Source organism: Neopelma chrysocephalum, unplaced genomic scaffold (genome assembly GCF_003984885.1).
Source record: "Neopelma chrysocephalum unplaced genomic scaffold, ASM398488v2 Primary Assembly neopelma1_361, whole genome shotgun sequence".
Classification (NCBI taxonomy): Eukaryota; Metazoa; Chordata; class Aves; order Passeriformes; family Pipridae; genus Neopelma; species Neopelma chrysocephalum.
The window spans coordinates 965,115-977,911 of NW_020898025.1; the positions used below are offsets into that span (position 1 = coordinate 965,115).

At 48.5% G+C, this 12,797-nt stretch overlaps 1 protein-coding gene across 3 annotated transcripts; it reads left to right on the plus strand.

The window, feature by feature from the left end:
* The first annotated feature begins 61 nt into the window (after window positions 1-61).
* On the plus strand, window positions 62-12,511 carry DHDDS (dehydrodolichyl diphosphate synthase subunit). 3 transcript variants are annotated; one of them, XR_003537645.1, is made up of 10 exons: window positions 62-160; window positions 1,832-1,916; window positions 2,761-2,877; window positions 3,491-3,633; window positions 4,332-4,448; window positions 4,645-4,746; window positions 5,406-5,520; window positions 7,088-7,195; window positions 10,139-11,864; window positions 11,973-12,511. XR_003537645.1 is itself a non-coding variant. In XM_027705970.1 (9 exons), exons 2-9 carry the CDS (start codon window positions 1,854-1,856, stop codon window positions 10,373-10,375), a joined length of 1,002 nt encoding a protein of 333 aa, XP_027561771.1. In that variant the 5' UTR covers window positions 62-160; window positions 1,832-1,853; the 3' UTR covers window positions 10,376-12,511. The 3 variants fall into 3 exon arrangements, 2 of the variants coding, with proteins under 2 accessions (XP_027561771.1, XP_027561772.1); XM_027705970.1 differs by having other exon boundaries at window positions 10,139-12,511; XM_027705971.1 differs by lacking the exon at window positions 62-160 and adding an exon at window positions 936-1,011 and having other exon boundaries at window positions 10,139-12,511.
* The last annotated feature ends 286 nt before the right edge of the window (window positions 12,512-12,797 follow it).

Below are 12,797 nucleotides of genomic sequence, written 5' to 3' on the forward strand. Positions count from 1 at the left end.
CTTGGAGCCCCCGCCATGGCGCCCTCCCCTCCCAGCCCCCGCGCATGCGCACGGCCCCGCCCTGGGCGCCGCCTGTGACGTAAGCGGAAGGGCACGTCACGCTCCGGCCGAGGCTGAGGGGGCACCGGCGGGGCAGGGACCGGGAGCGGGACCGTGAGAGGTACCGGGAATGGGGGGGAAACAGGGAGGTACCGGACACCGCGGGGGAACAGGGTGGGGGCCGGGGCAGGTACCAAGCACCGAGGGGAAACCGGACACCGGGGAGAACTGGGGGGGGGGGCTAGGGTAGGTACCGAGACCGGGAGGGGGCCGGGGCGGTACCAGGACACCGGGAGGAGACCGAAGGAGGTACCGGGCACTGGAAGGGAACTGGGCGTCCGGGGAGACACCGGGAGGGGACCGGGTGAGGTAGCAGGCACCGGGAGGGAACCGGGGAGGGCACTGGTACCGGGCAGGAGCTGGGCACCGGCGAGATACCGGGAGGGGAGTGGAGAAGGTACCAGGCACCGGAGGGGAACCGGGCACCGGGAGGGGACCGGGGCAGGTACCGGGCATCCGGGGACATCGTGGTGGGGGGGACTGGGCAGCGGGCATCGGGCAGGAACTGGGCAGTAACCGGCCACCGGGTGGACGTTGGGTCGAGGAATCGGGCACCGGGGGAAAGGCCAGGGAGGCACCGGGAATTGGCCACTGAAGAAAACCCGGATGGCACCGGGGAGGGCACCGGGGGGGAGGGCACCGGGACGCCCCTCGGGGGTGGGGGGTTGAAGGCGCGGGGGAGCCTCGTTCCACCGGGGCTCTCCCGGTGGAGGCCCGAGGGCCGCCCCGTGCCCGCCTCCCCCTCGCCCGGGGGGACTGTCGGGAGCTGAGTCACCGCCGGTCCTTCCCCCGCTCGGAACCGGAGGCGGGGGCAGCGGCGTCCCGGGGCTTCGCGGGGGGCGAGTCCCGGCCCTGCCGTGCTCTGCCCCGGGGCACAGACAAGGGGCTGCTCTGGGAAGGTTTATCTTTAAGGTGACTCTGTAAAATCGCCCCTAAAAGGTTGATGAACAGCCAGAGTTGGCGTTGGGATGTTCTCAGCCCGAGCTGTGCAAGGGGAGGGTTAAGAGCTTTAGAACAGCCCGAGGTTCAGCAGTTCCTCGCCTTAATGACTTGTGGGTAGAGATCCCTTCCTGAGGAATGAGGCAGAGAAAGCCCATATGGAACAATAATGCCATCGGTGTAATTGAATCTGCCTCTGCCCCTGGAGGGTGGAATGATATCCGGGTGGCTGGATCTGGGCTGTTGCCCCCACAGCTCTCTCAGCTTTGCTGCTGTGCCCATGTGTCTCAGTGTTCCTGACTGAGAGACCTGAAGAAATGTGGAAATTCAGTAAACTTGTTAGCTCAAACCACATCTTAGGATTTGATGTGCAGGTATTGTGGTAAAAAAAGCCCCAATATTTTTACAGCTCTTTATTTGTGAAGGCAAAGAAGTACCAGTGGGTGACATGGGCACAGGGCAGTTGTGGTGCAGGTTGTGGCTTCATAAAAGTCAGTTTGTGCTGATGCTACCCTGTGAGTGGCATACAAATTGTGTGTCTGTACCAGCTTGGCTGGAGGTCTCAGTGGTGGTTTTCCTTTCCACCAGCAAGGATTCACTTGGATGACACAGCTGGGAAATTCCAGAGCTCATTTCTGAGCTTTTCCATTGCCTGCTTATCAAAGGACTTGTGCAGACAGTATAAAGGGCTCCAGAACAGCAAGTCAAAGCTGATTTTTTCAAGGTGGTTTGTTTGCTTTGGGCTCAAACAGTCATCTTTAACCCCTTTATTTTCATCTTCCCTTTGAAAAAGGAAAAGGAGCTCTGGGTAAAACATGTCGTGGATCAGAGAGGGCGAGCTGACCATCATAGAGAGGTTCTGTGCCAACATCATTAAGGTAAGGGATGGGTAAAGAACTGGCAGGTTCACCAGGGTTCAGGGTGGAACTGTCTCTGGAAAGGGAGCACTGCTGGCAAGGGTGCACTTAATGCTGGCACGGGATGTACATCCCTGAACAGCATTTCAGGGTGGGAGATTATTTAAGCTTAGTCTTGAAAAAGAGCAAGGCTGTAGGCAGAGCTTGCCAATAATGAGCTTACACTCCCAGCCTTCCATGCTGTGTGCCCTTGCTGATGAAGGCAGGGCATGGGAAGGAGGGAGAGAAGAGAGATGGTCGGATTGGGGGTCTTAAGAAATGTAACTGAGTTTCTCTGGATTGGAATAATAACTCACCAGTTCTAGGAAAATTCTGTCCTTGGTCAGCAGAGGCTTGAGGCTGGTGGTGCTGCCCTTCAGACCCAGTGAGGTCAGTGGAAAGGAATAGTCCTTTTTGTGGAGGGAAGTCTTATGACCTTCTTTTTGTTTTCTCTGAAGTTAACTGTGAAAAGGCCCTTGAACTATAAAGAAACATAGCAAAAAACTGTGTGCACCCTCTCCTGTGGCTGCAGAGAGGTTGCTGTGGCAGCACTGCTCTCCTGAGTACTGCAGTCCTCTCATGTGAGAGGAACAGGGAGGGCAAATTTGCTTTTTAGTTTAGGCAGTTGTCAATGCTGACATATTTTTGGAGACCCCATACTGGGGTAGACAAAGAGGAGATGAACACCTTACTCATTCCAGCTGCAGATTTCATACCCTTGCACTCCTACAAACAGGCAGTGCTGCCAGGACCGGTGAGGCTGAACTGTCTGTGGCTGAGATGCCTGTTCCCCCTCAGATCTGTTGTGTTTCTCCTTGTTTTCCAGGCAGGTCCAATGCCCAAGCACGTCGCCTTCATCATGGATGGCAACCGCCGGTACGCCCAGAAGTGTCACGTGGAGAGACAGCAGGGGCACTCAGAAGGCTTTGATAAGCTGGCACAGGTGGGAAGGATGTTTGCTGCCTTGCTGTGGTGCAGGTTTGAGCTGTGTTTGCAGCTGGACTGGTGTCTTGTGTTCCTTCTCTTCACTGGAGTCAGTGCTTGGAGGTACCTGCAGAGTCACTCCTGGGCTTGGAGCTGACATTTGTCATCAGGATTCACAGCTTCAGCTCCTCTCTCTTTGTTATCTTGCAGAGTCATTCTATTCAGCTGTTTTCCCCTCAGTTTTATACTCAATTAAAATATCTACCTTACAGATCCTGAAGCTTTTATTTCTGTGAAACAGGTTGGAAGAGGTTTTGAAAGGTACAGTACTATAAAATTTATAACATTACCTACAAGAGGTACTTTCCCGACTGGATTAGTCCCATATCCGTGATGGATTCTCATCCTCAGGGAGTGCTATTTTCCTTCTGTTCTTTAAAATGAACCTGAATTTCACATCTAGTGGGTTTCATTGTCAGCTCTTGATGGTTGTTTCTTTTGATCCAGTCTTGGCATCGTGGGAACCGACAGGAGGGTTTTACAGTAGAAAAGCTGGGTCTTGTTGGCCTCTCTGACTGTCTCAGTCTGTTTATCTGACTTTCGTTTTTCTGTGATGTTTTGTCTTCTTGCAGACACTACGGTGGTGCTTAAATCTGGGCATTCAGGAGGTGACTGTTTATGCCTTTAGCATCGAGAACTTCAAACGCTCCAAGGAGGAGGTGGATGGACTGATGGACCTGGCAAGACAGAAGTTCAGTCGCCTCCTGGAAGAACAGTAAGAGTCCTCTCGTGTCTGTCTGTATCCCACAGGGTGCAACTGAAGCAGAACGTGATGAAGAGATGTTTACAGGGATGTTACAAGTTGTGGAAATGGATTAAATGAAGGAAAACCTTCTCCACCTCCAGTTAGAGATTTGTCCAGAGGGGCTCTGCCTGCCTGGATGAGATATAGAGCTCCTGTGCATCACAGTCCCCACCACCACCACCAGATTTGTGTCAACAGTCCCATCCAAACCATGGGGACAGGACAGCATTCAGATAAGCAGGAGTTTCTGATTGTGCTGATTTAGTACCAGAGTGCCAGATGCCTTGTTTTCATTAAGTATCAAAGCATTGTCTTAATTTTTGATTAGTTAGAGGTGCCTGGAGTCTGTGTTAGTATTCTAAGCTTCCATGTGGATTTTTATAACTTTTAGGTAGGGGTGCCTAATCCGTGATCATTTCCTAGGCCTTTGGTTATGTCTGTGCCTCAGGAACTTGTATGGGGAATGATCAGTTTCCCTCTATGGAATGGTTTGGGATCATCAAATCCAAGCCAGCTTTGCACACCTAAAAAACATTTGGTGGTTTTGCCTTTCTCTAATTCTCAGTTTTACTGAAGCTGTTGGTGGATGTAACACAGGGCAGATGTGGCACTTGTGCAGTAGAGCTTGCCCTGTTTTCTGTGGTTCTCACTCTCGTTGTTGGGTGTAGGGAGAACCTGAAGAAGCACGGGGTGTGTATCCGTGTCCTCGGGGACCTGCCACTCCTGCCCGTGGATATTCAGGAGCTGATTGCCCAGGCTGTGCTGGCAACCAGGAACTACAACAAGTAAGTAACACTCAGTTTAAATTGCTGACACCTCAGTTTAAATTGCTGACACCTCACGTCTTCCCTCTTCTTCCTGAAGGCTGAGACTTGGCAGACATGCTACACCTCTTTTTTCATCTTTGTCCTACAGTCACACATAACTGTCACCTGTTGGACCTTCCTTGGATTAGCCTTTCACATCTTTTCCTCTTTTCAGATGCTTTCTAAATGTCTGCTTTGCATACACATCGAGACATGAGATCAGCAATGCTGTGAGGGAGATGGCCTGGGGGGTGGAACAAGGACTGCTCGAACCCAGGTAACTCTTGGCTTTCTCTGTGAGGTTTCCTGGGTGAATCCTGCCTGCCTTGCCATCTACACTGCATGAGCAACCTCTCAGAAGCCAAGTGGCTTTTAGAAATATCTCATTAAACCAGTAGGACTGGAACAAATGACTTAAAGTTACTATGCAATGTTTGGTTTTTATTATTTCAGTTGCCATGGGGATAGGTACACAACCAAGACAGACAAGAAATTAGGTCTGTGTCTTAAGTTAGTTCAAATGTGAAGGCAGATTTTATGTCACAACAATTGGCTGCTTGGCTGACAGTCTTAGCTATGAGGTCAAACAACAGATGAATCATGAATACTGCACTGTTCCTCCACCCTGAAGGAGACAGAGTAGTTACACTCTGCTCCAGCTGGAAATCCTCACAGTCTGGTTCCACCTCTGTGTTATGTTTCAAAGAGAATGGAGGGGGATGCTCTGGGAGGGGCTGAAGGAGCATTTGGAATAGCCTGTGGAGCAGCCAGCAGTGTCCATCAGAAGCAAGCTGATGACTGGCTGTGCTTCAGCTCTACCACCCAGTTTTAACCTGCAGTCCTGTGTTTATGTGAAACCCCTCAGCAATTCTGATTTAGTAGTGCCACATCCACCAGGTCAGGATAATAAATTAATAAAATATGTCTGTCTTTTAGTGATGTGTCAGAATCCTTGCTCGATAAGTGTCTGTACACCAACAACTCCCCCGACCCAGACCTCCTGATCCGGACCTCTGGAGAGGTTCGCTTGAGTGATTTCTTGCTCTGGCAGGTAAAGTCCTTCTTTTCTCTTTGAAATATTCCATCTCTACCTCAAAGAGTGCTAGTGCTCTACTGGCTCCAGGTGTGAGCTGACATGAGGGCTCTGAAACTCTCTCTGCCAAGGGTTAGGCAACTTCTTGCATGGACTGAGTGCTGAGGCACCTCTGAGGAGTCTGTTTCTTGCCTAAAATACCTTGCAGCGCAAATCTGAAATTGTATCATCCTGAAAACACTTAATAATGAATCACAAATCAGCCTAGGTGACAGCAGTCAAGGAAATCCTGAATTGCTCATCCTTTTGGTCCTCTCCTCACGTTTAGGTAATTCCTTATTTGAGTGGTAAATTCCTGGCTTTGATTAATTTAACCTGGCAGTACGTTTCCTGGGATGAGGAAGTCCAGGAAGGACTTATAGATTCCTGGGGAGACGTTTGTCATGTGTCAGCTGGAGGTGTAGCCCTATAATGTACATCTAATGTACATGCCTGACTTGTCACAGTTTCAGGAGTCTATTTGACTTCCATAATAAAACAAAACCCCACAAGACAGGTTCTGAGGGTGGCAAAGCCAAATCAGCATGACTGGGCTGCTAAGCTAAAACATAATAAGCTCCTAATGCATAAAAAGTTCATGTGTTGGCAGTTAAAATACCCAAAGCTGCTTCCATTTCACTCTCTCCTGTGCCAGGCAGTGTTGACCTGCTTGTAGAGAACATTTGAGTCGAGCTGCTTCACTTAAAGCTCACATGTTGTTTTGCATATACAGTTTGGAGCCAAAACCCAATTGCCTTTAAGCAACCACATCAAATGTTCCCATTCCAAATTGTTTAATTGGGAAGTTCTCAGAAGCTCTCAGGCCTGAGTTGTGGTTACCTGCCAAGGCATCCCCCTCTCCTCCCTCCAATTTTGAGCACACCTGTACCTTGGATGAGTGCTATGAAATAACACTTTGCTTGCTCCTCTCAGTGGTAGAGGAGTCCTTTTAAGTGTTAGATTTTTTGGTAATGGCCATGGGAACACATTTACCTGAAATTTTGAGGAGCCTGATGGCAAAAACAGGCTTTGACCTGAAAGGGTTCATCGTTCAGCTTGAGGATATCTTCAGTGCACCACAACTCTTGGCTTCATTGAGCAGTTTAAATGCCATGAATGGGCAGTAAGGAGTATCACTACATGTCATTTGAAGAATGGCTTAAATGTCATGTCCTGATCCTCAGTTCAACTATTACTCCCTTAGACTTTGGTACCCCAGTGTTGCTATTTTAGTTTTTTTTATAAGTCTGTGATGCTTAAGCTATTAAAAATACCTCTGTGAAGACCAGCACAACATTAGAAAGAATTCTGATGTCTTTGCAGGAGTGGATGACTAGTGTCCCAGCATTAAAAAGTAATTAGAAAGACTCTGCGTTGTGCAATTTCAAACTCTCCTGGCTGGTACTTATTTTAAGTAGAATCTGATAACACAGCTTAGGTAAAACCTTTGTGGGGAAACTGGCATAGTTTGCCCAGCAGAGCTGCATCTTGATGACTTTTTCCCCTTGCTCCATGATTGAATTGTTGGTGATCTTCCTTTCTGCAGACATCCCATTCATGCCTGGTGTTTCAATCAGTCTTGTGGCCAGAATATTCCTTTTGGAACCTGTGTGAGGCAATCCTTCGGTTCCAGATGAACTACGGTGCTTTACAGGTAAGGGAGCCCCAGGGAGGAAAAGCTCAACACCAAGTGCTACCTGCACAGTTGGAGATCAGGTGAGAGGGTGCAAAGTGGGAGCAGGAATTGTTAGTTAAGATCCTGTTGCAGTAGCAGCTCGTGCCAGATGTGTTGCTTCTCCTCTTGTACCCATGTGGCTTGTTACAACATCTTAGTGTGTGGCCAGACTCCTCTGCTTTCAGCAATACCCAAAATGTCTAAAGCCACCACTGTCTCTGTTACTCATTGCTCACTCCCCCAGCTGGAATATCTGTCCCAGAACTCACACAACAAGTAAGGACTCCTGATCTGCTACAGGGTGAAAACAACCAGTTTGACTCAAACACTTCATCAGTGGCTTAAGCAAAGACTGCTGAGCTCACACTGGAACGAGCAGGGAGAATTTCCATGCTCTTCCTCTAACCCCCCTATTGTTTTGAGGGTTGTAACAAGTGGGTTTAGAGTTTGCTTTCTGGGAGCTGAAGTGGGGCTGCCTGAGCTGTGAGTCTGTGGACAAATGTCCTCTTTCTGGTGGGTCCAGATGTACCTGCTGAAGGGATTGTTCCCATTGACATTTTTCCTCTCCTCTTAGATCTGTTGTTGTGAGCTCTCCCTGACCTGGTTCAGATAAATCTGGCCAACTAAACAGTGATTTAGTAATCTGGCTATTTATAAGCAAAGCAAGTGTGGGAGCTGGAGCTCTTGATAAGGAAGTTTGGGGGGCAGCAGCTTGTAGAACAGAGATAACAATAATTGGCAGGAGGAGGACCTCGGGGTGGTGACTCTTAACCTCCACCATATCTGGTCACTGAGTGTGTCTGTTCCTTAGTTATTTGGGTCCTCTTTTTAAAACAGGCATTATATTGCCCTTTTCTACCTTCAAGGACCTTGCTCACCTCTGAGAGTTGTCAAAGAGATTACAGCCAGTCATGGTTAGGGCTGAATTTAATCAGGTGCAGTCAGTCTGGCAGCATCCAAACTCTCCACGTCCTTAACCTCTTTTATTCCTATTCCTGGACCAAGTTTGCCCTTTTCCTACCAGCAGTTCATTGTATTAGTACAACTAATGGCAGTTCACCTTCTGCATGAAGAGGGAAGCAAAAAAGGCAGTAGTGTTTGTCATTGCCATGAGCTTGGCCTCTGTCTGGAACAGTAAGGTCACTGTTCTGACTTTGCTCCTGGTGCTGGTTTCTGACTGGTAACAAATGCTGCTTCTGTTCCCAGCTATTCTCATCTTTTCTTAGTCCTGGTTTGTGGCTGGATGTGCTCATGCCATGCTATTATCAAGGTTTCTTATTGTCCAGATTTGTTCTCTGGTCAGTTTTCTCCCTGTAAGACCCACTTTGCAGTATCTAAAGCTGCAGGGTTTCAAGGGAGACCTCACAATTGTGCAAAGGAAGGATTTCTCCCTCAGAGGAACTGCTGAGATTTAGGAGCTGGATTTTTTTTCATTTAAATAGGTGATCTTGAAAGCCAAAAGTACCTAGATCTCATGAAACTAATTCCCTTGGTGGAAGGGTTACTGTCAATGAGGCTGGTGGAGCCAGGGGGTGACTTGCTGAGAAGCCAGGATATATTCCAGCAGCTGTGACTGCTTTGGGAATGTGCTGCTGCATTTGGGATGCTGGAGGCAGTTTGGGTGTAGATGGGCAACTGTAGAAGGGGGTGACAAAATACATTAAAAAACTTGATTAGGAAGTATTTGATAAAAGATTTCCTCCTTTCATTGACTCAAACAGCATCACAATTAATGGCTGCCATCTTAATTTTCCAGTTACCCTGCTGCTCAACAGGTAGTCCCAGGATCAGCTAGAACTTGCTTTTGGTGCCTGGTAGATCTAGGGAGAGAATTAAGAATTCATTCTCTGCCCAGCCTGCCCCATGCAGGGGTCAGGCCCAGTCTTTTCTGGTGAATAAACAGAATTTCACTTTAAAGGTTGAAGGCTTCTGCTGAACAGGCTGATGGTCCCTGCATTTCACATCAGCCCTGGAGTGCTGGGGTTTCAGTAGCTGGGAATATTTCTGCTCTCATTCCCAGCACAACAAAAGCTTATTTCCAGTGCCAGAGCATAGGCTGACTTGGGCTCAGGGAAAGTGTGGGGAAGAGTGAGTCAGGCTCTCATTAGAGTAATTATTTCTCCTTGCTTGTTTGAAACACCAGCACTCCCTAAGTGTGTGTGTGCGTGCGTGTGTCAGGTTATGTCACGGTGACCAGTTTAACTGTTTTTAAAAATAGAAGCTTAATATTCCTACATGCTGCTGATGTGTTTTTGTTGTTGGAGGCTGCAGGCCAGGACATGTGCAATAAGGAGAGATCTGAAAGTGATGTTCTCCAACAAAAGATTTCAAATACTTGAAGGGTAGGCAAGGATGGCTCCTGCCTTTGCCTTATTCCTGCCCATCCTGCTGTGTCTCAAGCCAGTACATTATTAGATCACAGGCATTTGGGAATGCTGAGCCCATTCCTGCTTTTGTTCTGAAGCTGATTAGCTCAATACCTGATCATCTGCTCAAAGAATTGCCCTATAAATCATTGTTCTGAATCCCCTAAAACCTTTCAGCTGCCAGGGGAACAGGATCAAAGATGCTGCAATGACACTGGTGAGAACAGCAGTGTGCCCGTCTGGGCTTTAAATGTTCTCTTGTAGCTGTTCCTCTGATTCCAGTATCTGAGGGTTTTCCACAATGTATTGTGACCTTTACCTATTTTAACTAAGTGCGAGCAGAGTTGTGTCTTGGGGAAAGGTCCAGAAGGATATCCCTGTATTTTTCACAGCCAATCAAGCAGGCAGCCTCAAAGTGGAGGAGGCAGACCCAGAGCCACCCTTCATTTAACCTGCAGGTTGATGGGCAAGCAGAGCCTGTGCTGCCTCACATCTGTACCACAGGTCAGCTGAGAGGCCTGGTAAGGTGCTAACACTGCCCTGCTTTTCACTCCAGAAGGCCAGAGACTCCTACATGGAGGAGAGGAGGCGACAGCAGATGGAAAGGGATCAGGATTATGTGACAAGGAAGCTGCAGCAGGAAGGGTGTGCATCCCACGGAGACTCCCGGCGCCGACGGACTCTGCTGCAGAAATGCACGGCCATGCGGGAGGAGAGGATCCAGGGCTTCCTGCAGGCACTGGAGCACAAGAGAGCAGACTTCTTTGAGAGATTGTGTACGGTGTCTGCATGACACAGGGGCTGGGTTACCTCAGGAAGACAACTTTTAGAGGGAGCTGCCCAGAGGAGCTGGCTCGCTGTGGCCCTGCAGCGGGGATGCGGGGCTGCTCTAGGACTTGCCGTCCCCGCTGGCCCTGCTCGAGGGCAGGGACAGGGACTGTGACCCTCTCTAGTGCTGTGAATGCTGCTGAGGAAGGTGATGCCGTCCTGTCTCACCTCCCTCCTATGATGGCAGACAATACCTGCACCCTCGGTGACAAGAAGTTAAACTGCAATGAGCCTCCAGTTCTGTTTGACTCCTCGTGAATTGGCCCAGCCAAACCAATTCAGTCCCATTAAATCAGTCCTGGGCTTGAATTCTTTCCATGGCTTTGCAGTAGGGAATCTTCTGTTGAGATTTCCTCTGCTGTCCCATCAGGGGAGCCTTGCTTTCTGGCAGGGAGAGGGTTATTCCTGGTGTCAGGGACATTCCCCACTGCCTGCTTTGGGATAGCATCTTGTCTTTTCCCCACCTGACTCTGCTGGGTTGGATAGATCTGCTCTTGGTTTCCAAAGAGCTAAAGAAGGTGTTGCCAGCCTTGCTGTGAAGAAAAAAATACTCCAAAGCTTCACCAGGTCCTGTGATCCATCTGAGCAGTGTGGGGAAAACCCAAGTGCAGAAGATGCTGGTGTTGGACCAGACTGACCTTGGGAAAGGCTCCGAGCAGGCAAGGAAAAAGGATTGGTTGGGAATTAACCTCATGGCTTAGAAGGGAAAAGAAGTTAGCTAAACCCAGGTGATGGCTACAGTATGCCAAATCCCTCTGAGCCCTCTCCAGAGCCAAGTTCCAGGGAATATGGGTGGGCTTAATTCAGGAATACAGTAGCCAAACCCAACCCCTGACCCCAGCCAAAATGGTCCAGAAGGGCTATTTGGCTGATTTTAGCAGGAGTGGCCGGAGCAGCTGTGGAGTGTTGTTTGTTCTTAGTTTTCCATTGGCAGGGAGCTGGACAAGCTGATTTCCAAGATTGTTTCCATCTCTGATTTCTCCTGGTTTCCGTCCCCATGGTCAAAATAAGTGAAAATGTCTTGATTTTTTTGTTTGTTTGTTCCTGATGCACACACAGGTGCGGCAGTACCAGCTATTGCTGGGTTTAAAGTGTTTCTTTTTACCTCCAGGTGAAAACTAGAAAATGCAGGTTTAAAGGACTTGTAAGTGCTGCAGAGTGAGCACTTGGCATGTGATTGTGAAGAGGATAACTGCGTTGTCAAACGGGGAATAAAGCATATTCATACCAAAGTTATTTAAAAAAATGAGCTGAATGTTTAAAACTACATAGAGCTGCTTATTCTAAGGTGTGATGAAGTTGGCGTCCAGGTCTAATATAATAATATTTAACCTGTGACAGGCTCCTCATGTGATTCCTGTTAGCCTGGGAATGATTTGAAGGTTCTTTTTACAGTGTACTGTGACCAGTTTGATGGTACTCCAAAGCTTGGCCAAGTCAAGCTGCACATGCAGGTACCACCTCTTGTGTAAGTAGCAAACAGAATTTGGATAAAGATGTGCTGAGATGATGGGAGCTGTTGATTTTTAAACTTCTTTTGCTGTATTTTCTCCACATTTCAGGAAACTGTGGGAATAATGCGCTCTCCATGAGATGGAACACTGTCCAGTCTGCTTTGCCTGGCTGATGGGGAGGTTCTTCTACCCAAAAAATGTATTTTTGCCTTAAAAAAAAAAAAAAAGCTTTTCCATTGTGTTATGATTCTACAGGTGACCAAAGCCACAGTGGTGGCTTTCCACAAAGTACTGTTGCAGGTGTGGTAAGTGAAGGATCTGGTTTACAAAAGGTTTGTAGGGGAAGTTTTAATAATCCCTTTTATAAAAGGCATCACTGGAGTAGGGGAGGAGGAAAAGTCCTTCAAGCAGTGGCAGAAGGTTTGTATTACCTGAGTTTGTATATCCTACTGCATCAGTCATTCCAGTAGATATAATTCCAGTTATGTCCCCTGTAAGTCTGCCTTTATTAGAGGGTGGGCATAAGTTACCCAGGCAAACTTGGGAGTTTCAGGAGTCCGTCTTTCCAGTGAATCTGTGGGGACAGAGCCACAGCCTTCTGTCAGTGAGAACTGAACATGCATAATTCGTGTTTATGGGGTGAAGATGGGAAAAATCAGCACGGCTGGAAAGATGTGCAGTCAAGGCCTAAAAAAGCCTGGGGAAGAGAGCAGGGGGGAGGGAAGGCTATTCCTTGGGGTGTTTTTTGGGATGAGGTTCAATTAAAAAGTGAGAAGTTTGGGGCACAACAAAGTCGTGATGAAGATCCTTAGATTTGAAAGACAGGGGCTGTGGCCCTGCCAGGTGAGAGGAATGTCCCCTCCTGGGAGCAGCCCAACTCCCCGAGCCGCCTGGCACCACCATGGGTCACCTGTCTTAATCCCTTTAACCCTC